The sequence below is a fragment of the Pavona decussata genome, unplaced genomic scaffold (genome assembly GCF_977016875.1).
Source record: "Pavona decussata unplaced genomic scaffold, jaPavDecu1.1 SCAFFOLD_50, whole genome shotgun sequence".
NCBI classification, from domain to species: Eukaryota; Metazoa; Cnidaria; class Anthozoa; order Scleractinia; family Agariciidae; genus Pavona; species Pavona decussata.
In genome coordinates, this window is record NW_028145472.1 from 769266 (window position 1) to 790483 (window position 21218).

A 21218-nucleotide genomic window follows, 5' to 3' on the forward strand; every position below is an offset into this window, starting at 1 on the left:
GATTGCTTGACATGAAGTACTTTCCTTTGACCCAGGTAAGACCTCAATAATGTCGAGCAGGGATAAAAACTGTGTCATCCAAAGCCCTTCCAGCGTCCAAGAGTGTGCTCGAAAGGCCTTTGCCCCAGCCTCTAACTATGAGGAGGTTCGGCAAGACTACCCTATCGAGGCAGCGGAATTCTTGTTGCAGAATCTGCGATTACTAGACAACAACACGGCATCGGCATCTCGGCCTGCTCAACGTAAGGTGTTAGAGCTCGGCTCGGGTACTGGCAAATTCACGCGAGTCATGTTAGAAGTACTAAAGGAGCAGAATGTCCGAGTTATTGCCAGCGATCCTCTTGATAATATGTGCGAGCTGTTTAGACGTCTTCTACCTGATACCGAGATTATACAGTGCTCCGCCGAGAACATAAGTAAGCCAGTGATTTTCCTCTTCTTGATTGCTTAATGTATGATAAAGCTTCTATCTTAAAGCATCTAGAGAGATCAGCTTAAATTCCAGTGCAATGTTACAAGTGGGTTTGAATTCTTGATCTCTCCTTGACTCTTATTTCGTGTTGATTTTTATGACCAATATTTACAACAGGTCCTTTGTTAGGGCTTTTTGGTTCTAACTACAGGTTACCCAAGCAAGCATACCGTATGACAGTAGAGTTCTAAAGTGTGACGTCACAAATATTTGAATTTTTGAAATTATGGCATTTGTTAGTATATTCCGAAAGAGCATGATGTTAGAGCTAATATCTCGCCCCCAAATTACAATAAGATGCTGATTTTTGGCAAGTAGGCATTCTTCATCATGCTCTTTCCGAATATACTTATAAATCCCGTAATTTCATAAATTTAGTTTTTGTGACGCCATCACTTTAGAACTCTATACAGACTTACTAACTGCAACCTGAGGGGTGGGGGGGGGGGGGATGGGGATACTCATTGAATAGTAATATAGAGAGGGTCCACCCATTTTAGTACAGACTACTTGCGGCCTGCTGTTTCTGGATTGATTAACTCTTGATGGATCTTAAGAGGAAAGGAGGTCTGCGAGCAGTTTACCCAAAGTATGGTACCACTTTCACATATGTAAAACCAAAATAATGCCCTTTTCTTTTAGCTCATAGATATGTCAAAGACAGAAAAATATCTCTTAATTTTGACAGACAGAAAAATAAACCTTTGCATTGTAATTTTTGTCAGTAATTTGTGGTCATGTTTCACTACTGTTCACTATCTATTTTTGTGTCCCTTCAAAAATCAATACTAATACTTTAAATTTTGCTACCCTCTTACATATAAGGAAGCTTTAACAATGACGACGGTGAAAGCAGCAAAAACATCACTATTAAAAATGAATTTGCATCTTTTCAAATGTCATCATGATTATTTAACTCACTTTAAATGTCAAAATATTATGTAAGTGAAATTGCCTGGAGTTGAATTCCTTGAGACCACACGCCAGTTTAGAAAGATAAAGAAACATTTATTGTTGTCACGTGTTTATGTCCTCCATTAAACATTTTGCCAGGAAATTTCACATCCTTGCCATGCAGTGACCAAAGAAATTTACCAAAAGGTGTAATTCATGTGCAGAGTTGTTGTTTTGGTAATATTAAGGACGGTGCCTACTAATAAAGAAGTATTTATGTGTGGTTTATGACTTCACAAGGAAAGCACATCTCGGCAAGGGCTATTGGAATCCAAAAAGAAAATGGGCGGTAACCATACAGTTTTTAGAGATAACTAACTTAATTAATTTGCATGGTCACCCTCAATTTTCTTTTTGGGTACCAAGAGCACTTGCTAAGTTCTGCTTTCTCCGCGTAGTTTTAAACCACGCAAAAACATTCCTGTATTCGTAGGCACGACTCATAGGAAACCCAAGTATCTCGAGATGCGCAGAATATATGCCCAGTAACAAGAGTAGGCACCATCCTTAAGCCTATGGCTTTTAATTTGATGTTCTCATTGCCATCGCTGTCATTGTTGCTAAATCTGCCTATTACTTGGGTGAAAAGGGCTAAAAGGGGTGGCTTAAAGGTGCAGAAATTTAACAGAAAATATAAAGCTAAATTGGAATTTCTAGAGGGTAGGGTGGGTCGTAGAGAAAATTCCTCCCATGTGGGAGCAGGGATGGTTCAGTGGTAAGAGCACTCACCTTCCACCATTGTGGCCTGGGTTCAATTCCCAGGGTTGATGTCAAGGGGGTTTTTCCAGGTACTCAGGTTTTCCACCCTCCACCAAAATTTGACATGGAAACAGTGGATGAAAGAGACACTCTGTGGTCGAAGCCACTGAAATTCCCATTTATTTTATTAATTATTTTTCTTCATTTATTCTGGCACTACACAATTCAAGTTTTAGCATGGGTGGTAAAGTAGTAGAAATTCCTGGCCAAAAGTATGATGCAAAGGTTACATTTGGGGTGACCATGCAAAACTCAGGCTTTGGCTTATCTCTGAGGTTTATGAAAGGAATACAATAATTTTTCAATTTTTTTTTTATGTCTACAAAGCCTCCCCTTAGTTAAAGTTTAGAGTACCTTAATGCGGCATCCCACGTAAGCATCTTTGTAAAATAATATAGTTGTTCATCTTTCATGAGTTTTGTTTTTGATGTGTAAAAAAAGGTAGTGGAATCTTGTTTACACCGTTTGCATTCTATACACCAAAACCAGTCCAGCGAAAAAAAAAAAAAAAAAAAAACAGCAATGTGAATGCAATATGCTATTGCTGATTTGAAAGGACGTTCAAATGCTGCAGATGCAATGCATGACCGTTAAAAATAGATGCCAGCACGATTACGGATACAAGAAACCGCTTTTGTAGGGTTTGTAGCCTCGTCCACTGAGAGGAAAATTTAAAGACAGCAGAGGATTATGGGAAGGGAACAGAAGAGTAGAACCCAGTCCTCCTTCGTGCATGGTCAAATTTGATGTCAAACAAATAATGCTAAAAAAGCCAGGTTGATTTTCACGGTTAGGAAAATATATTTTTTCAGTATTTGGACAGGCACGGCCTTTCTTCTTCTGGGTATTTTTTGTCTCGGTGGTCCTTACAAACACAGTTACTGGTTTTTTTTACTGAAATGCGATACCACCTGTTGAGCTCCAAGAAGCTTGGCTCTCTTGATAAGCACGCGCGTTGATGCCTGGAACAAAGTTGCCGATTTCGTTAATGCTGATTCAGCCGATGAACTGGTTTCGATCGGAACGGAGATATTTAGTTGAAGAAGCAAAGATCCACTCTTGAATTCGTACGTGTTAACGACAAGTACTATAACGTCGTTTTAAGTTTAAAAATCATGGGGTGATGCCTAGCTTTCAGCAAGCCATCAAGTGTTTTTGCTCATCTATACGATTGGTCCGAATCCGTCAACTAACGCAACGTTTCCCAAATAAAACTGGGATGTGATATCCCACAGTTTTCAAAATTCTAGGTCACTTTAACATTTCCAGATGGAAAAGCGTTTTGCTGTTGCAGGTAACGAAGGCAAGAACATAGCTTGCCAAAAGTGGCTCTGAAAAACAATACGTTAAAGTCGTCTCCACACTATCCTTTTTCTTATCGTTTTTGCTGTCGGACACATTTTGAAAATGGTACCCCAGAAGCGCTAAGCACACGGTGGAATATGCGCAAATTCCCGTTGTGACGTCATCGTTTTCAACAAGCTTCAGTTTGTCTGTTCACACCAATTCATTTTATCGGCGTTTTCAAATTTATCTTTAACGGAGAACGTTTTTAAAAGGCCAAAGGCCAAACCCGGAGAAAAAAAAAAGAAAATTTTGTCTGGATTCGTGTCAGTGGATTCGAGCTTAAATGTCAACATCTTACGGGTACTTTAATTTAATTAAATGATAATGAACACAATACCATTAGTTTGCTTTAAAAAATATGCGCGGATGTACACTCGAGGAAAATTGTAAATTTGGAGGAAGGAATCTGATTAATATTACTGCTCGTTTTAGCTCCAAATAAAGTTTATTGTTATGTAACCTACCTGCGTTTATCTTACCCTGCGACCGGAGGTTCCTTAGTGGCCCTGTGCCGGCGTGCGAATAAGTAGCTTACCAAGAGAAAATAAGGGGATAGAGACGGCAACTAGGATCGTTGGCTGGGATATGTGAATTTCACTTAATCTATTTTTAGACATCGTCTAAACGGAAGTCGGTTTCCCGAGACGTCCGCAAACGATCTACTTTGACGTCACGGGAAGTCATCGGAACGTGCCATCGTTGCATTGTGTAATGACAGCCGTTAGATATTCAGTATGGCTTTCCTAAGTGACATACAGGCGTCCAGATATGTTTGTGGACGTCTCACATATCCCAAGGGCTATACTTGGGGACTCCCTCTCTGTCCCCTTATTTTCCCTTGGTGACTTCACGTGCCTGCCAGCACATAACCATGATCACGAGCCATGATCCAACTTTAATAATATCTCTTTAATCTCCAGTTTTGAATGATGTCTTTCAGAGAAATTGGAGGCAATTATTCAAGGAAAAACTTTATTTTGATTTATTTTCCTTTGTTTTGCGCAGCCCTTCCTGATGCAAGCGCCGATGTTGTCATTGCCTCCCAGAGCTTCCACTGGTTCGCCAACTCAACCGCGCTCGAGGAGATTCACCGAGTGCTTGTACCACATGGCTCTTTTGGCATGATTTGGGCAATTCCTGACTTTTCTTTACCTTGGTTGGCGAGGTTGGAGAAGTTCTTGGCCCCCTTGTTCAAGGAAAAGTCCATCGTCTTACCCCCTGATGAGCAGTGGAAGAGTGTGTTCAGCTTAACACCTCGGAAGTTATTCAGCGACCTTGAAGAAAACTTGAACTTCCGTCTAAACTTTCCAAGCTCCTTTGACGAATGTTACAAGTTCTTTGCTTCTTATTCAGTTTTGGTTAGCGGAAGTGAGAGGACTAGAGAGTCTTTCCAGGAGTTATTCAACGAGGTTATGAGAGAAGACTTCAAAGATAAAGGAATTACTCTTGATCATATTCCGTTTCAAATATTCTTGTATTGGTGTAAGAAATTGTCTTGAGATTTGTGAAAACTTCGCACGCTATAAGTGCCCATGTTTTACTTTTGTATGTAGTTGCCCCCAACAAGGAAGGCGTTTTTTATCACTAGCGGATTCACGAATTTACGATTGGAGGGGTTGAAATATTGCTTCTCAAACGGTGAATGTCTCTCGCTGTTATTGGTACTTTATAAAAAGTTAATTTCTGCACTCGATTACATTTATTTTGCTTGAAAGATTAAAATTATTCCAAAGGGCCCGAGGATTTACTAGATTGGGATGGTCCTAAAAACTTGGTGCTTACTATTTTTTTTACGTGGTTAAGCAAAGGCTGTTAGCTCCAAAAAGAAAACTGAGGGTACACGCATTTTTCATTAAGCTTCGATTTGAGAAAAAATGCCATACGTTGTCATGTCTTTTAAAGCATTTTAGAATAGGCCATTTGCGAGTTGCTTTGAACGTCATTGTAAAAGGATAAGTTTTTGTTATGAAAATAAGTTTTCATTTATATGCAAACAAAACTAATTTTCATATAAAAAGTTTTGCACTTAGCCTTGCTTTCATGATGAGGTTCAGAGCAACTCGGAAATGGCCTATTATTGTTGCTTAATTATCCCCGAAACATGCGCGGTCACCCCAAGTTTCTTTCTGGATTCAAATAGCCTACGTAGAAGGCGTACTGAATAGGGAAGAGGGAGGGGGAGGAAAACAAGTGAGGTAAACAGGGGGACTTTCAGCAGATGAGGATCAAACTGTGAAATATCAGGGTTGCTGCCGAGTTTTCCCACAGCAGCGTATCGCTTTTAATATTGTGTGAACTTTCACAGGGCAAGGCAATGTCTCGGTGCCACGTACGATAGGTACAAATCTACAAAAGTATGACAGTGGTGTAAACATTCCCAACACTCGATACTCGTTCGGCTTAGTCGATTTGAATGGTCAACAACAAAATAAAGGGTTTGGTGGCCAAGTGTCACAAGTGAATGAAATAATTGGCGCCGTGGGTGCAGCTTGTCAAAGGCAACAAATTGTCTGGCCAATCAGAAGCGAGAAACTCGTAAGGTACTGGAAGCTATCTACTGAGGCGCTATGGCCGTTTCTAAGTGTTTCAGTCCGTGTAAAAAATATTCTGCCCGTGGGTCTTTCAAAAGAAGATGGTGTATATTTCTCTCTGTCGTGAGTTAAAAAGATGTCGGAGAAATAACTAAATAAATAAAAGAGAAATGACAAGCTGCTCTCAATTCAACCTACGGCCTCAAATTAAAATAAGCTGCTGATTCAATCGAATTCAAATTGGCCTTTATCCGAGAATCTCTGTTACCCGCGTCAACGCGACCATCACTAGTCCATATTTTAAACCGCTGACATTTCCTTGGAAGATCTTTGACCCCACTTTTCTTTCTTTTCTACACGCCCGGTAGTTGTACTTCCTTTAAAAGGGCAACATTCCGAACTGTATGAAATATTATCCGCCGAACAAGCCCGCCCTTGGCCTCAGATGCATGCGTACGGCTTTGTAAGCTCCATCGGCTAAGTGAAGCTAGTGATCAGTCGATCAATTTAACATGAAAGTAGAGTGAATGAAAAATTAAAAAAAAAAATAAATAAATAAAAATAAATAAATAAATAAATAAATAAATAAATAAAAGGATCCTTACTTTCAGGAAAATTACCTCCTTTCTGAGACATCCACTTTCCCCCACCCCTCCCCTACGTCCACTGGTATCTCACGTGACACGATTCCAGTTCAAAGTTCAAAATTTGCGTGACTGTCGTTTTCGGCCATCTTTTGGCCGTCGGCGTTTGGCACAAAACCACCACAAAGGCCCTTTCACAGTTGTAAATCACTCCGTCGAGTACTCTTCAACTTTTTGAACAGACAATAGCTGCAACTGGGTTGTATGTTGAAATTTGCGTAGAACTGTACAAAGGTGAAATGAAGTCTTTACCGGCATCCCGTGAAGAAAAGTCACATGCTAGCTGTCTCGGGTTTCCGGTGCTGAGTCACAATTTTCTTATTGCGCAGCCAGTTTGGGTATAAAGTAGCTGGTTTGAACTTTGCTGAAGGGAAGCAGTCGGTTTGCGGACTTTTCGGTTTCATTTATCGCCTCGCTGGAGTGGAAACTGTGCAACCAGCTTCGAAAAAACAACATTACGTAATGGCGCAAGACGAAGACGGTAGCTGTATCGTTGGGGGGAAGAAAATTGCCATTCTCTTTGCTCTAGGCACCCTGCTTGTTGTGGCCGGAGTAACTCTATACCCAATAATGGACCGCTTTATACAAAACAAGATCAATGAAAATTTAGTGCTTAAACCCGACTCTGAAGGCTTTAAGCAGTGGAAAGATCCATCGGTGCCTATCTATCTGCAGTTCTTTATGTTCGATGTAGTCAATCCGATGGAAACTAAACAGGGTGCAAAGCCATTTGTGGTGCAAAGGGGACCTTTTTCTTACAGAGAGCACAGGCCGAAAAAGAACATAACTTGGCATAAGAACAAGGCTTCCGTTACTTACAACGAGGAGATGACATTTGTCTACGACCCCGAAACTTCATGTGATTCCTGTGATCCTTTCAAAACAGAGATAACGACAGTGAATATTCCTTTGATCACTTTGGCCGAAGCTTTGAGACATTTGCCAGTTCTTGCCAGGGTGTTTATCTCTGGACTCTTCGATAGTTTTAATGAAAGCCTTTTCATGAAGAGAAGAGTGCATGATTTACTATGGGGCTACAAAGATCCTCTATTTTTGGAGTATGGCAAATTAAGAAATGATGTACCCTCAATATTTCAGCAATTTTTTCCCGAGGTTAGCCCCATAATTGCCCTTCAGCAAAACAACACTTTTGATGGCGTCACAAGTGTTCACACTGGAGAGAAAGATATCGCAAAGCTAGTGAAATGGCTAGATTGGAAAGGACAAGCAACGTTGAAAGTTTGGAATTCCAGTTATGCCAACATGATAAATGGTACAGATGGTTCGCAGTTTGCTCCGGACACAAGCTCAGATGATACTCTATATGTGTTTGTCACTCAGTTGTGCCGATCACTGTATTTAACTCATACTACAAAGACTGAAATCCAAGGTATCGATGCCCTTCAGTTCACCGTCCCAGCAGAAGCGTTTCTCAACGCTAGCCTTAATCATGACAATCAAGGGTTTTGTACTAGAAAGTGCTATCCCTCTGGAATATTAGACATAGGTGTGTGCCTACCACCATCACCGATAGCGGTGCCTCTTTTCATCTCGGCACCACATTTCTACTTGGGAGATCCATCACTTCTTGAGGCCGTACATGGCCTTTCCCCAAACAAGGAGGAGCATGGCACATTTCTGAATGTGGAGCCACACACTGGCATATCAATCAAAAGCAGTAAACGACTGCAAATCAATGTGAAGGTAGAACAAGTAAAGTGGATTTCCCAAACCAGTAGCATTGACAATATGTTTTTTCCTGTCTTGTTCATCAATGAGACAGCAACGCTTGACAGTGCATCTGCTAAGCAGCTTAAGAGCCAAGTACTTTCCAAATTTACCATTGTTCATGGAGTTGAGCTTGGGCTGGTCATTCTTGGAGGTGTTCTTGTTGTCATTGCCAGTATTTTATTGATTATGCACATTAGCCGTAACAGAAAGCTGAAAAAAATCAAAGCGAAGTTACTAGTTAATGCTCAGTCGGAAAGGAGTCCTCTCTTATCTTCTACATAAGTAGTATGTCTTATTTCCTGGGATGCTAAAATTTAAGGAAGCTAGGTTCCAGTTGGTGGAAGCATAATAGAAGTAATCAAACTGGGATTACCATTCAGCTTCCCAATAAGGTTTTTGTACTTTCAGAAGCAGTGAACATGCCATTGAGCAAGAGAAACAGTAGGCTCGATTTCCAGCTGCTGTTTGGGAAATGAGCCCTTGCTCAACCCCCTCAGGGGTTGGGGGGGGGAGCTGGACCCAAGTAAGCAGCGGAAATTGAGCCTAGAGAAACAGCAGTTCCCATCAACAAGTTTTCATGAGACAAATTCACTGGATTTTCCCTACATGTTTACTCTGGGCCTTTCACCCTACCTCTTTTCTTCCTATCCCTTGGAGCAAGAGAGAGAAAGGAAGAAGAGAGACCCTGGGAAAGAGATTGGCCCTCAATCTCTTTCACCGATCCCCCACATTGAATTCTGGATCTGCGACAGGATGGTAATCTTGCTCTGCCCATTCTGATTGACGCTTTGCCTGCAGATTGTTTTTTTGTAAGAGAACTTCTAGATGTAATCTTGAGGGATAGAATAATGTTAGTATCGAAAAGTCAATTAAATTGATGTGTTGTAAACACTTTGTTATTTGCATCATATTAATATTGACAGTAGTGACTGCAAGTCAAGCTACTTTGTAATTAGGCATTTTGCCAGTAATTAAATGGAATTAATATATTTGCAACATTTGTAGAAATGATCGTTTTGTTTTTGTCCCATTAGGGCTTTCAGTTAATTAAGCTTGGTCGTGGTGTTAAATGAATTTTGTTGAGACCTTCCTGATGCATGCATGAAAGGATCCTAGGAAAATCTGAAAGTGGATTTTTATATACCATTACATAAGTAGCTTTGAATTATCCTGAGCTTCCTAAATGAATGTTGCATTAGGTTACATGTATGTGAGCACACTTGAATGGCCACTGCATTTCTTTTTTTAAAATTTCAGCCAAAAAATGTTTAAAGTGGTGACGTTGTGCTAGCGTTTATATGTCCTCATCTAGAATGACATTGTACCAATCAGAGTATTATCAAAATTTAAGAAAATTTCACGATGAAAAGTATTGTATAATTTACAATTGTGGCTAAACATGAAGAAAGTGTTTATTTTTTTTTCTTTAAACAGTACCTTTGTGTGAAACCACCTTAAAAAAAAGAATTTATAAGATGATATTTTATTAAAAGTATCAATTTTATGGCAACACCAATTCCTTGTCTTTACTGATAAGTGTGTTGAGTGGGGGTGGATCCAGAACATTTAAAAAAATGCATGTCCCACAGTTTTCTAGTGTAATGTGCCAGTGACCTCTAATAGTCCTTCTAATGCTTTGCCCCATTCACACCAAGGCTTAAACATGTTTAATAGCTGTTTAGTTAAACACAGTTTAAAATAATTGTTTCCTTCATAAAAGCTGCTTTCAGATTTTTGAGGACTACAGATTTAGCACAAATGAAAGCATAAGTTAAACTTTACATGTATCCTAACAAAACGCTGAACCATTGGCTTTGACATACCAATTTCTGGTTTAATTAAACATGTTTTGTTGGTGTGAAAGGGGCTCTGGATGCCTTAGTTGTCTTTCTTATACATGTAAGCAATCAGTTTTCTTAAGTGTTTCTTTCTGCTTTTCGCTTGTTTTTCTATCTGGTGAGGGCACAACCTCGTCTAGGTTTTCTTCTCCCTGGGATGTGCAGAGGAGAGACCCTGGGAACTAGGTTGTTGAACTGGCAGTATTGTGCATGCACAAATATAAAGTTTTGGTGGCAGAGTTGCCATGAGCGGTTTAAACCCCTGAGAAAATATTTTTTCAAATTGCCTCTTTCACATAACCTATTTTTTAAATTGCATTCATTTTTATTAATTACCGAATTAATTTATTATTATTATTATTGTTATTTTTAAAAGGACCTGGTTATCCTGTAGAAATATTGGTTTATTATTATTATTATTATTATTATTATTATTATTATTATTATTATTATTATTATGATGTCTATTTTATTGAATAACTTTTCAGTTTACAATTTGTTCTGAAGTAACCTGCTCAGCTACTGGTCCATCACTTGAACTTTGCTATCACCCAAGCAATCCCGTCAGCTTTGCAGGCTACTATCGCATCTGTTACCAAAGTGTGTTTTTGGATTTTACAGTCTTCTTGTACAGTAAACACCCACATTTAAGAAACTACTTTTTTCAAGCCAGAGTAAGTCTTCATATATTTTTTCCAAGGTTCTTCTGTAACAGGTGTCTAAAATGATGAATTTCAGCCGCAGCCCAGAGGTTCTTAATCCACTTGTTCTTTTATGCGGGTGTTTATTTGTATTTCTCAACCCCCTTCCCTTAAGCGCCTCTCTTTATCAGAAACAGTGCATTCATGCATGTATGGAAATATATAATAAACCATGTGCTAACCTCTATTTAAGCCCCCATTTTAATAAGCTTTCCCCCAGTTTTTTTTTAAATAAATTATAACATAACCTCTTTTTACAATAACATTATTAATTATATTAGTTAATGTTATTTAGAATAACTAATGTTAAGCTAATTGAACTGAGTGACGAAAATCTGTTATTAACATATATAGTAAATAGTAGGCCACAGGTTGGTTGCAAATAAAGGGAGACAAAAAAAAGTAAGTTAAAAAAAAAAAAAACAATTCATGAGTTATTAATTAATCAATCAAACTTATAAGATATAAGGATATTGTAGGCTGGAAAAAGAGAACAGAAAGAAAGATGTAAGATATTTTTAGTGCGTCAAATAAAATCATAGTATTGCAACCATCAAAAAATTCCTAAGAATAGTCAAGTTGACCCCCAAAGGTGTTATGACGTAATACAAACTCGAAGAGGACCTTGGGACAAACATGTCGGTTCATTGTTTCTGATATTGTTGATAAAGGCGGCATATTATTTTCTATTTCATTTCGTCCAGCATGTGAAATCAATACTTCAGCAAATGTACGAGCGATGGCAATGCAAAGTGCCGTCGTTTATGGCCGATTGATCGCATCTCACGCGAGGCAGCTCGTAGCACCTTTGTTGAAAAGACAGCCGTCTGCTTCGAAGCTTCAACTCATCTCTGCTAGTTGCGGTTTTTCGAAGGATTTCCGACCGGCGAAGAGCAAGTTCGTTTTTGGAGAAGATGCCTTTTTTGTAGCAAGAACAAAGCACACTGACGTACTAGGTAAGTTATTTTCCTCAAAGCAGGTTAGGTCTTGTTAGTTGTATATCTAGTTGGTTTCTTGAAAAAAATGGCCGTAAAAATCGGAAGCTCTGGTTTACGTAACACGATTTTCTTATGGTAAACACTGAAGCACGAGGCAGGAAAATGAAGGTTATCGGTTAAAAGTCAAAACTTTTAGCTTTGCTAGTGTAATTTGCTGATATGTTGTCGAGTGCATGGTGAATTGCACGCATGTTCACTGTGCGTGGGCTGGTAATTCTCTCGAAAAACAAAAGAAATTTGATGTGTTCAAACGTGAGCACGTCTTACAAGAGTATGATATTTAACGCTATGAACGAGCTCTGAAAGTATGGTTGTAGTATTTTTAACTACCAAATTTTTAAAAAGGGTTTGATCATTGAGCCAAATTGTAGTACAGACATGATTGTTTGTGAGTTTGGGCTAGCAGAGTTGTACGCTATTTGTGTAACTTTCTTCCTGTGCATATCTTTATTAGAATATATGGTACTGGAATTTTCTTTCCAATACGTAAGAACGAATCCGTGTTTGCTTAAAACAAATGATATTGTGGAACTTTGTGAAGGAAGATGCAATATTATTTGTGCTTTCAAATTCGTCCTTTGAAAATGCAATAATCGATTAGACCGAACAAGAGGTGTTCATATTTTTAATTGAATACCTTGCTAAATGAAATATATTCATGATCAGGTTGACAAGGTAATTCTGTGATTGGTATTCTGCTATTGTGAGTGGCTGTTTAAAATTATATTTGTCACTCTTTTGTATATACTTAGGAAAGATTATTTCCGCACGGCCCCATACAAATTATATTGTTCATACACTACCGCCATATATACTAGCCCCCTACCAAAAATGGTGAGTGTGAATAGAGTTTTAGTCACAAAAGTGAGGAAATCTTGCCCTTAGTTTTTTGACTCTTGAATTCACCGTAAATTTGACTTCTGTTTTTTGCCGTTGATGTACATACTATAGTTTTCTATTGCAGATAATTATAATTAGCTTTTTGTTTTATTTGACTAAAACTTATTTTAGAAATCTTACCTCTTCCTTTTATTGACTTAGTATAGATGATTGTTTGTACAAGCTGTTATTTCTTGTACAGTTGCCCTTAATTAAATACCAGTGGCATTTAATTAAAGCAATTTATTGAGGCCATGACTTCATTTAATCATCACTCTCTTTGACACAGGTTAAGCTACCTTCGATCTTTCAATGATATATTTTTTTATTGTTTGTTCCACGATTTAGCCACTTTCACTTTAATGCACCTATCAATGTTAAACCCTGTATGGGAGTACGGACCCAGGAAAATTTACTATTTTCAGGTCTGCCAGAGTCAAATTTCCAGACCCTTGACAACTAAGGAATGTCAAATACTGCCGCTTCAGTTCAGCTTGAGTAACTGTTTCTCTGCTAACCAGTTTCCTACCCTGGGGGCATAGATACCTACTCAAGCAACAGTCTTCCATGTCAATTTCCCAGTGGGTAGTCCTTGGGGGGAGGTGGGTTACTCCCATTTATATGCTGAATGGATGTGTGCTGCTGTGAAGGGTATGTTTTTCAAGCAGTTTAGCCTGGGATAGGGTACAGAAATCAGAGAGCTTTGTCTAGAATAGGAAAATTTAGCCTGGAACAGGTCCCCGGACATAAAAATTAAGTCTCAAGTCTGGCACAGGTAGGGCAAAAAACTTCTTTTTTATTCCACTTGTTAGACTGCAAGCAGTCCCTTTCTGGTTAGTCGAGATGGTGTGCTCATAGCGCAGCGAGACTGGAGCGAGGAGAAATAAACGAGAAGAGACTGGGGGAGAGAAGGAAAAGAAAGGGACTGCGCTCTTAACTGTAACAAACATGTTCGAATTTCCCGTCGCTCCAGCAACGGAAAATTCCGATTGGTCCATAAACAATAGCTGCAGTCGGACAAGTTTGATGTGTAATTAACTTCTTCACACGTTTGATGTCAACACTTCAGATCACTAGGAAAATGGCTTCGCTGAGAGAGAGTAGCAGCGATGTGTTCGTAAAGTTAAGCGATCAACTCGGCGGCTTAGTTCTAAAAGAGGAACAGAAGCTAGCAGTAGAAGCGCTTTCTCGGAAAATATGTAATGGCCGTTCTTCCAACTGGTTTCAGGAAATCCATTATTTATCAAAGCTTCGACTTTGCCAACACGGCCTCGATTGTGGTTGTTGTTCCGTTTCGCCGGCAGTATTTTCCAAGACCAGTTGCAGTAAAAAAACTTTGGTTTAAAAGCAGTTGCCTTCAAGAAGATCCCACAATTATTAAAAGACATTTGTGTCAACAAGTACAGTGTAATTTTCGCATCCGCGCGGAACAAGCTTTGTCGGCAGAATTCACCGCAGGATGCTTTAAAATGATATAACAACAGCTTTCCAGTTGTTTTGAGCCACGCTCTTAATTACACTTCGGGCGTTTGTGTCGTCGATTTCTTTTATTCTGGGCCCTGAAGAAAAATTCGAAGTTTGGCCTTTTCAAAGAAGCTCGGCGATTATTTCCCTTCGCTCCTAATGTTCTGGCCCGGTGTTCTGGTCATTGAATAACAATGCGGAGTTGTTATCTATTAGCTGTCATTTTTAATTGGATTTTTAATGGGTTTAACGAATTGTGGGCGGAGTTACCCTGAACGCGTCTGTTACAGCTAAGAGCGCAGTCCCTTTCTTTTCCTTTCCCCTTTTTTTCGCCTCTCCCCAAGCCCCCTTCTGCTCGTTTGCTCTAGGTTTTTTTTCGCGCTCGGCTATTTCGCGCGACCTCTCGACTATCCAGAAAGGGACTGCTTGCAGTCTATCCACTTGTCCATTGGACCAGTAACGTTCAGATTCTGGTTGTCTGAAAGTTAAATTCACTAGTCCGAAAAAATTATTAAAGTGAATAACAAAAAATCATAAAAAAACATAGAAATTGTATTATCTGTTTTGTACCAAATCTCGAGTATTTATTTTAACAGTTATTTCAACTTATGTTGTTCTTTGCAATTTTTAATACAACACCATTTTATACAGACACATCGGGGATCACTCACATTCTTTAAACTGCAGCACATCTAAGAGGCATTAAAACTGCGATCTAAAATGAAACATTTTCAAAGCATCAGCGCCTTTTATATAGCAGAATGGCTTGGAGCGCTTCACGTCGTTTAAAGGCCGAGTTTCACAGTCAAGCACATGCGCGAGCAGACCGGCTCAAAAATAAATTGTACGGGTCGACACTAAATTCGATGCGAGCTTGTGGTGGAACAATCTGTTGAAATCGCGCCCGAATTTGGATCGTCCGCTCTTCGTTGACTTCACTTTTTATAATCTTTGTTTCCTGTTGTAAATACAAGTTCGATTTTTGTAAGGTTAAAAGTGTTTTAGCATCCGAAAACGACATTTTTGTCGATGGATCGGCAAGGAGACGTCGCGGCCGACCAGCAACGGGATGTTCTATGGACTCTCTGGAAGCACAGAAGTTAAAGCGGACAGAGTGGAGTGGATGTAGAAATCCTGTGTGGTTAACAAGATACGTCCACCAAACATGGAAAATTGGTAAAGAGATAAGTCTGTTTAAAATAGACAACGATTTCGCGACACATCTGCTTTTGCTGGAAATGGCAAAGGTCACCAACTGGCTTTGGATGAACTCGCGAGGATTTTCTAGATTTCAATCGTACTGTTTGTTCATATGGAAGTCAACTGTCAAAAACGAAGAAGTCGAAGGACAAACAGTATCAAACATCAGTGTTTTGCTTTGGATGGAAAAAATTGTACAACACTGAGACGCGAAGCGAATAAATATGAGATCAAATGTGCGAGTTAGTTGTACTTGTCTATTAGCGGGCTCGAATAGCGGGCAGTAGAAAAAAAATCCAAAAGATTTGCAGCAAACTACAAAAACTATTCTAAGGTATTCATTTATCTATAAAATTATGGTCATTGTGAATGGCAAACGCAGTTTTGATTTGCCACCATGGCAGAGGTTTCTCAAATGCATTCCAGCATCTCGGAAGGACGCTCAGTGTTGTTGTTACTAAACGGTCGCATCGCTTCTTAAAGCTTGCGGATTTCTCGTTCCTCGCCCTCTCGCTGGTCTAATAAAATCAGGCTATCGAGCGTACACACTATAGTAGGTTTACCACTGAATGCTGATGAAATACTGGATTTAAGTACGTAAGTTTGAGGGAGCTTCTCGGTTTTTCGAACCGCGCGTAATAAAAAAAGGTCAATGCCGCGAGATATCCAAGACGACATTGTACTAAAATAAAACCGTATACGTTCGCAAAAGTTCTGGCGTTTCTTGAATGTCATGGGACATTCACGAAGCGGCGCTGCAAAAATCCTCATGTGTTTTACATGGACAGCCTTTTTGTTTCTTTCTGAAACGTGACCGAAACACTGGCCGGTCAGTTTTATTTTTATGCCAGCAAGTTATAAGACTTGCCCATCGTATCCCGTCAGTGTTGTGTACTCGCTTCTAATTGGTCCAAAAACAATTGGCTTGACAGCGCTTACGTTATCGCTCGCGCATGCGCCAAACCGTGAAACTCTCCCTTTAAATTACACTGTTAGACTGACAGCAAAGACATTAAAAAGGTTTTATTACTTCATCACAAAACTTGCCACAACGGTAATCGCCTCGTTCAAGTGTTAATGAAGCCTTGTCAACAAGGTCATCATTTCCATGTATGGTATGTGGATCCCAGTCTTCATCAAAACAACAGAACTAGATATTCTCGGAAAACAGAAGCAAAAACGAGTAAGTTGCTGTTGCTGTGGACAAGCGGAAGTTTTTTGCCCTGATAGGGTAGGGATCTCTGGCGTGTAGTTTTGAATAGGGTGGTAAAATGTGGGTAAACGTGGTCTGTGGTAAGGGTCTCGGAGTCCAGCAGCACACCCTTACCCAAACGTCCACTGATTTCCCCACCCATTGGATAAATCTCCTCCTGTAGGTGTTTATACTTACTCTACTGGTCATAATCATTCATCATTTTAGTTCACTTTCATATTGTTCACTATCACTGAAGTCTTATGTCAAGTGTTAGATGTTGCACATGACAAAAGTGTTTTAAAAATAGGCATGTTGCATAGGGCCATAACTGTTTTAAACAGTCAGCCATATGGCTTTTTCTGACTTGTTCACTGGTGCTAATTTGTATCAGTGTTATATTAATATAGGCATGTTATTTTGCATTTTTATTATGATAATTTAATTAATTTTTATTCCATGAGCGTGCATTGGATATGAGATGATAGATAGCTGCCCCAAGTTGGCTATGATCATCTCATATCCAACAAGCATGATGGAATTATGTTTTATTGAAAGCAATCAAGAATATTATTTTCTAGATCTTGGTGATGTCACTTTGGAAGTCATTACAACAACCAGAAGACAATTTATTGGTGGCTATTTCTCCGGCATGGTATAATGGCTCATATGTCATGGCCGCTAAGCGAATGAAATCCCTGGAATTGCATTATACATTGATCCAGTTTTTAATGATGTGTACTTTGCACGTGGTACAACATGGAGAACTCGTCTCAGTTCACTCTTCAGTGTTTGGTTTTCCTCCATCTCTATTTTAAAATGTCACAGATCTGGTTATAGTTATTTTTATATATTTGCTTAGGTGTTGCTGATGGAGTTGGTGGCTGGAGACATTATGGTATAGACTCATCACTCTTCTCCAGTGCGCTGATGGAAAGCTGCAGAAGATTTGTGTTGGAGGGAGGGCTTGAGTCACCATCTCCCATCAATGTTATTAAAGCAGGATTTCAAGAGCTTACTGAGCATAAAGAACCTTTGTTTGGTACGTACAATTTTATACTCAGTCTGGAGCTTTTGTTGTTGTACGACACCTTGGTATACCAATCACAATTTACTTGCTAAATGATATGATGATCATGAAAGTACTTTTCCATTTAACCAAAAAAAAAAAAAAGTTTTAGCATCCATGTGAACAGTTCTTGAAAGCATTTCTCAAAACCTAGTATCCTGTTTGACATTTTAGACAGAACATTTACATATGTATATGGTAAGCTTATCCTTGTTAAAAAGTTAGCATCCGTTTAATGATTTTAGCTATTCATTTACTTGAACAGTTATGGAAGTCACTTAAACGCTTGAGCTAGCTGTTTAGTATCCAGTTACAATGTCTTTTTTTAACTCATTTAACAAAAAAGCGATAGACAAGTGTACATTTTCCCTTTCATCGTCAGATAAATATAAGTTGCAGTTTGTGGTTTCAATTGATCAAAATCAATCAATCTTTATAATTTGTTTATACACGTAATTGTATCAATGATGTTACATGGTCTTCCTAGGAGTTGTGTAAATTTAGCCTAAAATACATTAAGTTACCTAACTACCTTAGTAACCTAAGGGATAAATACAAGAAAACTTTTGAAGTTTGATCTCACATTGGATTACATGTAGTTGTGGAACAAGGATTACATGTATGTTAGACTCAAATCACTGTGTATAAACATTACCAATGTTCACTGAATAATAATATTAGAATTTCAATAATGCTAACTATTTGCAAAATCAAACTGTTTCATAAACTCTCTACTATATGATTACTATTTTGCAAAACAGGCAGCAGCACAGCCTGTATCATGGTACTGGACAAGAAAAGCCAGATGCTTCACTCAGCTAACCTTGGTGATTCTGGATTTCTGGTGATCCGTCAAGGGTCAGTGGTACATCAATCATCTGAGCAACAGCATTATTTTAATACTCCTTACCAGCTAGCGATTCCACCGCCAGGACAGGCTGGTGCAGTAATTCAGGACAGGTTGGTTACCAGGGAGCATATATGATTAAGTATTAATGTTAAACCTCCTAAAGGGCACTAAAGCGATCGATCTTGAAGGCACCTACATTTACATATCATTCTGGGCCTGAGTTGTTGTTTGGAAGGTGATTGTCATTATTCTAAAATTGAACAATAAGCAAGGTCTTGTTTCTTTTAGTCTGCAAATAATTCCATTTTTGTTAGGGATAGTATAGTGAGTGTAACATGTGAGCTCACACGAAAATTGTCTTCCAAGGGGAGACATTACAGGCAGAAGGAAGATAAAATTAACAAAACATAACTCAGTTGCTCTGGCGTTGTCTGTAGTCTCTTATTTTTCTCTTCTGTAAATTCAAACACTTGTAATGGTGCCAGGAATAAGTTGTTGTATGTTTTCTCTCCAGTTTGGATGAAGCGGAGAGTACATCCTTCAGTGTGGAGCTGGGAGATTTGATTGTTTTGGCTACTGATGGCCTCTTTGATAATGTTTCCACTGAGCAGATACTTAAGGAGGTGGCCCAACTTGAGGTAAGCTACATTGTACTGTAGCACTGTTTACTAAGGGAAAGATACTGCAAACTTGGCTATGTGGCCATAAATGGCCTACACAGTGGGCATTTTACTCTGCCTTTTGAAGCATAAAAGAACTAATGTAGTATTACTACACCTGTACATGTGTTCACCCCCTCCCCCACTGAGTGGGATGCTATACTGTAGTCTGTACCATGAAGTGACTGGGAGTATCAGTTACTACTCTCCCCATTGAATATGAAGTGACTAGAGCCCGGTTGTCCGAACAGATCAATTTTAATGCTAATTCCCGATTAAAAGTTAACCGTTGTCGCATCAGGTTTACATCTCTCTTGTCAAAAAGTTTTTGAAAGCTGATTTTAAGCTAAAGGTAACGAAAAGTCTAAGCCAAAACTGAATGGCAAAAATATTTTGGAAAAATTCTTATTTACCTAGGATTAGCTTAATTGGGCTTTGAGCAGCTGGACCCAGGGGTGTGACTACTCCAGGGTGAATGGGATGTTTGTCATCACAGGATACCTACAAGCATAAAGCAACTAAGAGTATAATCACTTCTGCTTTAATGGGATGTACGTCCATCACAGGAGATCCAACACGAAGTGTCCAGGAGCAGTACTACAACTGTAGCCCTGTAGAGGGGATGCTTGTCCTTCACAGGATACCCAGTATAAAGTGACTAAAAGTATCACTACTCCCCTTGGTTGGGAACTAGTCCATTCTAGCATTTTGTTGGGTGTCTCTTTCCATAAAGTGTTAATTACTTTCTAATAGTGATTAATTTGCTTTCCTTTCAGGATCACAGCACTGAGAGTATACAAAATGTCACTGATTCACTAGCACATTTAGCAAGGACTCATTCATTTGATCCCAATTTTTCATCTCCGTTTTCCAAGCAAGCCAGATGTGAGGGGTTCAACATCACTGGTGGAAAGCCAGATGATATCACTGTACTTATAGCTGTAGTGTCTGAGATGGGTGATGATGCAGACACTTAAGGATAAGGGAAATACTTGATGCACATTACACACATTATTGTAAAGCTCTCCATGCTGTCATGAATGAGTAAGGCTTAGGTGCTGGCTGCCTTAGCTTCCCGCATCTCACCCAACTCACTCAAGTCAGCTATTCATTTCACAAACACAACTGAAGGGTTATTGGCAAGAAAAATATCTTATTCTAAGAGAGAATTTTTGAAAAGATATTCTTGAAACAACCACAGTCATTTCAAACAAGACAAGATTTCTCAGTACAACTACACTGGTCAATATCAGGTATCTTGACAGCAATTTTATTCTGTACATAGAAATCACATTTTACCACTGATTGAATAACCATGTGGTTATTGTATGAAAGCAAGGATTATCATATTTTTCTTGTTGTCACAATAGGATATTTTTAATTCACATTTCTCACTGAAACCTACTGCCTATACCTGTAAATCTGTTTGTGGAAGTGTGATTGTCTTCATCCCTTTTAAATCATGGGGTAAAAGTCACTCTTAACTAGAAGAAAATTTCAGGGGAAGAACAGCATGATGGGGTTAGTAGGCGTCTGATTTTGAGGTGATTTCAATTTTCAGCCATTTTCAGTACTTTGTAGAACTTGGCATTTTTGATGGGTGTTGACAGAAATAACATTTTTCCATACTTTGAATGTTTGAGAAATACATTTCTCTTGAAAACTCATCAATAATTCATGAAAAGAAAACCAAGGCCGTTTACTACCATGGAGGAGGCTTAGAAAATTATAATGTGATCATCTTTACTTATAATAAAATTTGGTGACATTTTGCTTTGAATTTTTCCAAGAAATTTTATTAATGGTTTAACAAGCTGTAGTCGAGAGAGAGTTTCCTACGATTTCCAACAACCTTAATGTTGGTTTAAAAACCTGTCGGCCACACCTTGTTTTGTCAACCAACTTCTCAGCGTTTGGAAATCAGATGAAA

General features: G+C 39.0%; 3 protein-coding genes across 3 annotated transcripts; all 3 read left to right on the forward strand.

Moving 5' to 3' along the window:
• The first annotated feature begins 20 nt into the window (after window positions 1-20).
• LOC146481403 (uncharacterized) lies at window positions 21-5983 on the forward strand. Its single transcript, XM_085108487.1, has 2 exons — window positions 21-416; window positions 4538-5983. Exons 1-2 carry the CDS (start codon window positions 50-52, stop codon window positions 5029-5031), a joined length of 861 nt encoding a protein of 286 aa, XP_084964613.1. The 5' UTR covers window positions 21-49; the 3' UTR covers window positions 5032-5983.
• Window positions 5984-6763: 780 nt separating this feature from the next.
• On the forward strand, window positions 6764-9948 carry LOC146481404 (lysosome membrane protein 2-like). The gene has a single exon (XM_085108465.1). The coding sequence runs from the start codon at window positions 7170-7172 to the stop codon at window positions 8718-8720; it is 1551 nt and encodes a 516-aa protein (XP_084964591.1). The 5' UTR covers window positions 6764-7169; the 3' UTR covers window positions 8721-9948.
• Window positions 9949-11589: 1641 nt separating this feature from the next.
• On the forward strand, window positions 11590-20627 carry LOC146481405 (protein phosphatase PTC7 homolog). The gene is made up of 5 exons (XM_085108452.1): window positions 11590-11933; window positions 17573-17752; window positions 18541-18739; window positions 19144-19267; window positions 20065-20627. The coding sequence occupies exons 1-5, from the start codon at window positions 11717-11719 to the stop codon at window positions 20263-20265; spliced, it is 921 nt and encodes a 306-aa protein (XP_084964578.1). The 5' UTR covers window positions 11590-11716; the 3' UTR covers window positions 20266-20627.
• Window positions 20628-21218: the final 591 nt, after the last annotated feature.

Excerpts from the sequence above, each read along its gene's own strand:
- LOC146481404 (XM_085108465.1), top strand. The coding sequence starts at position 7,170 with ATGGCGCAAGACGAAGACGGTAGCTGTATCGTTGGGGGGAAGAAAATT.
- LOC146481405 (XM_085108452.1), top strand. The coding sequence starts at position 11,717 with ATGGCAATGCAAAGTGCCGTCGTTTATGGCCGATTGATCGCATCTCAC. Across the intron at positions 11,934-17,572 it reads AAAGCACACTGACGTACTAG|GTGTTGCTGATGGAGTTGGT; the intron begins GTAAGTTATTTT and ends ATATTTGCTTAG. Across the intron at positions 19,268-20,064 it reads AGGAGGTGGCCCAACTTGAG|GATCACAGCACTGAGAGTAT; the intron begins GTAAGCTACATT and ends CTTTCCTTTCAG.
- LOC146481403 (XM_085108487.1), top strand. The coding sequence starts at position 50 with ATGTCGAGCAGGGATAAAAACTGTGTCATCCAAAGCCCTTCCAGCGTC. Across the intron at positions 417-4,537 it reads GTGCTCCGCCGAGAACATAA|CCCTTCCTGATGCAAGCGCC; the intron begins GTAAGCCAGTGA and ends TGTTTTGCGCAG.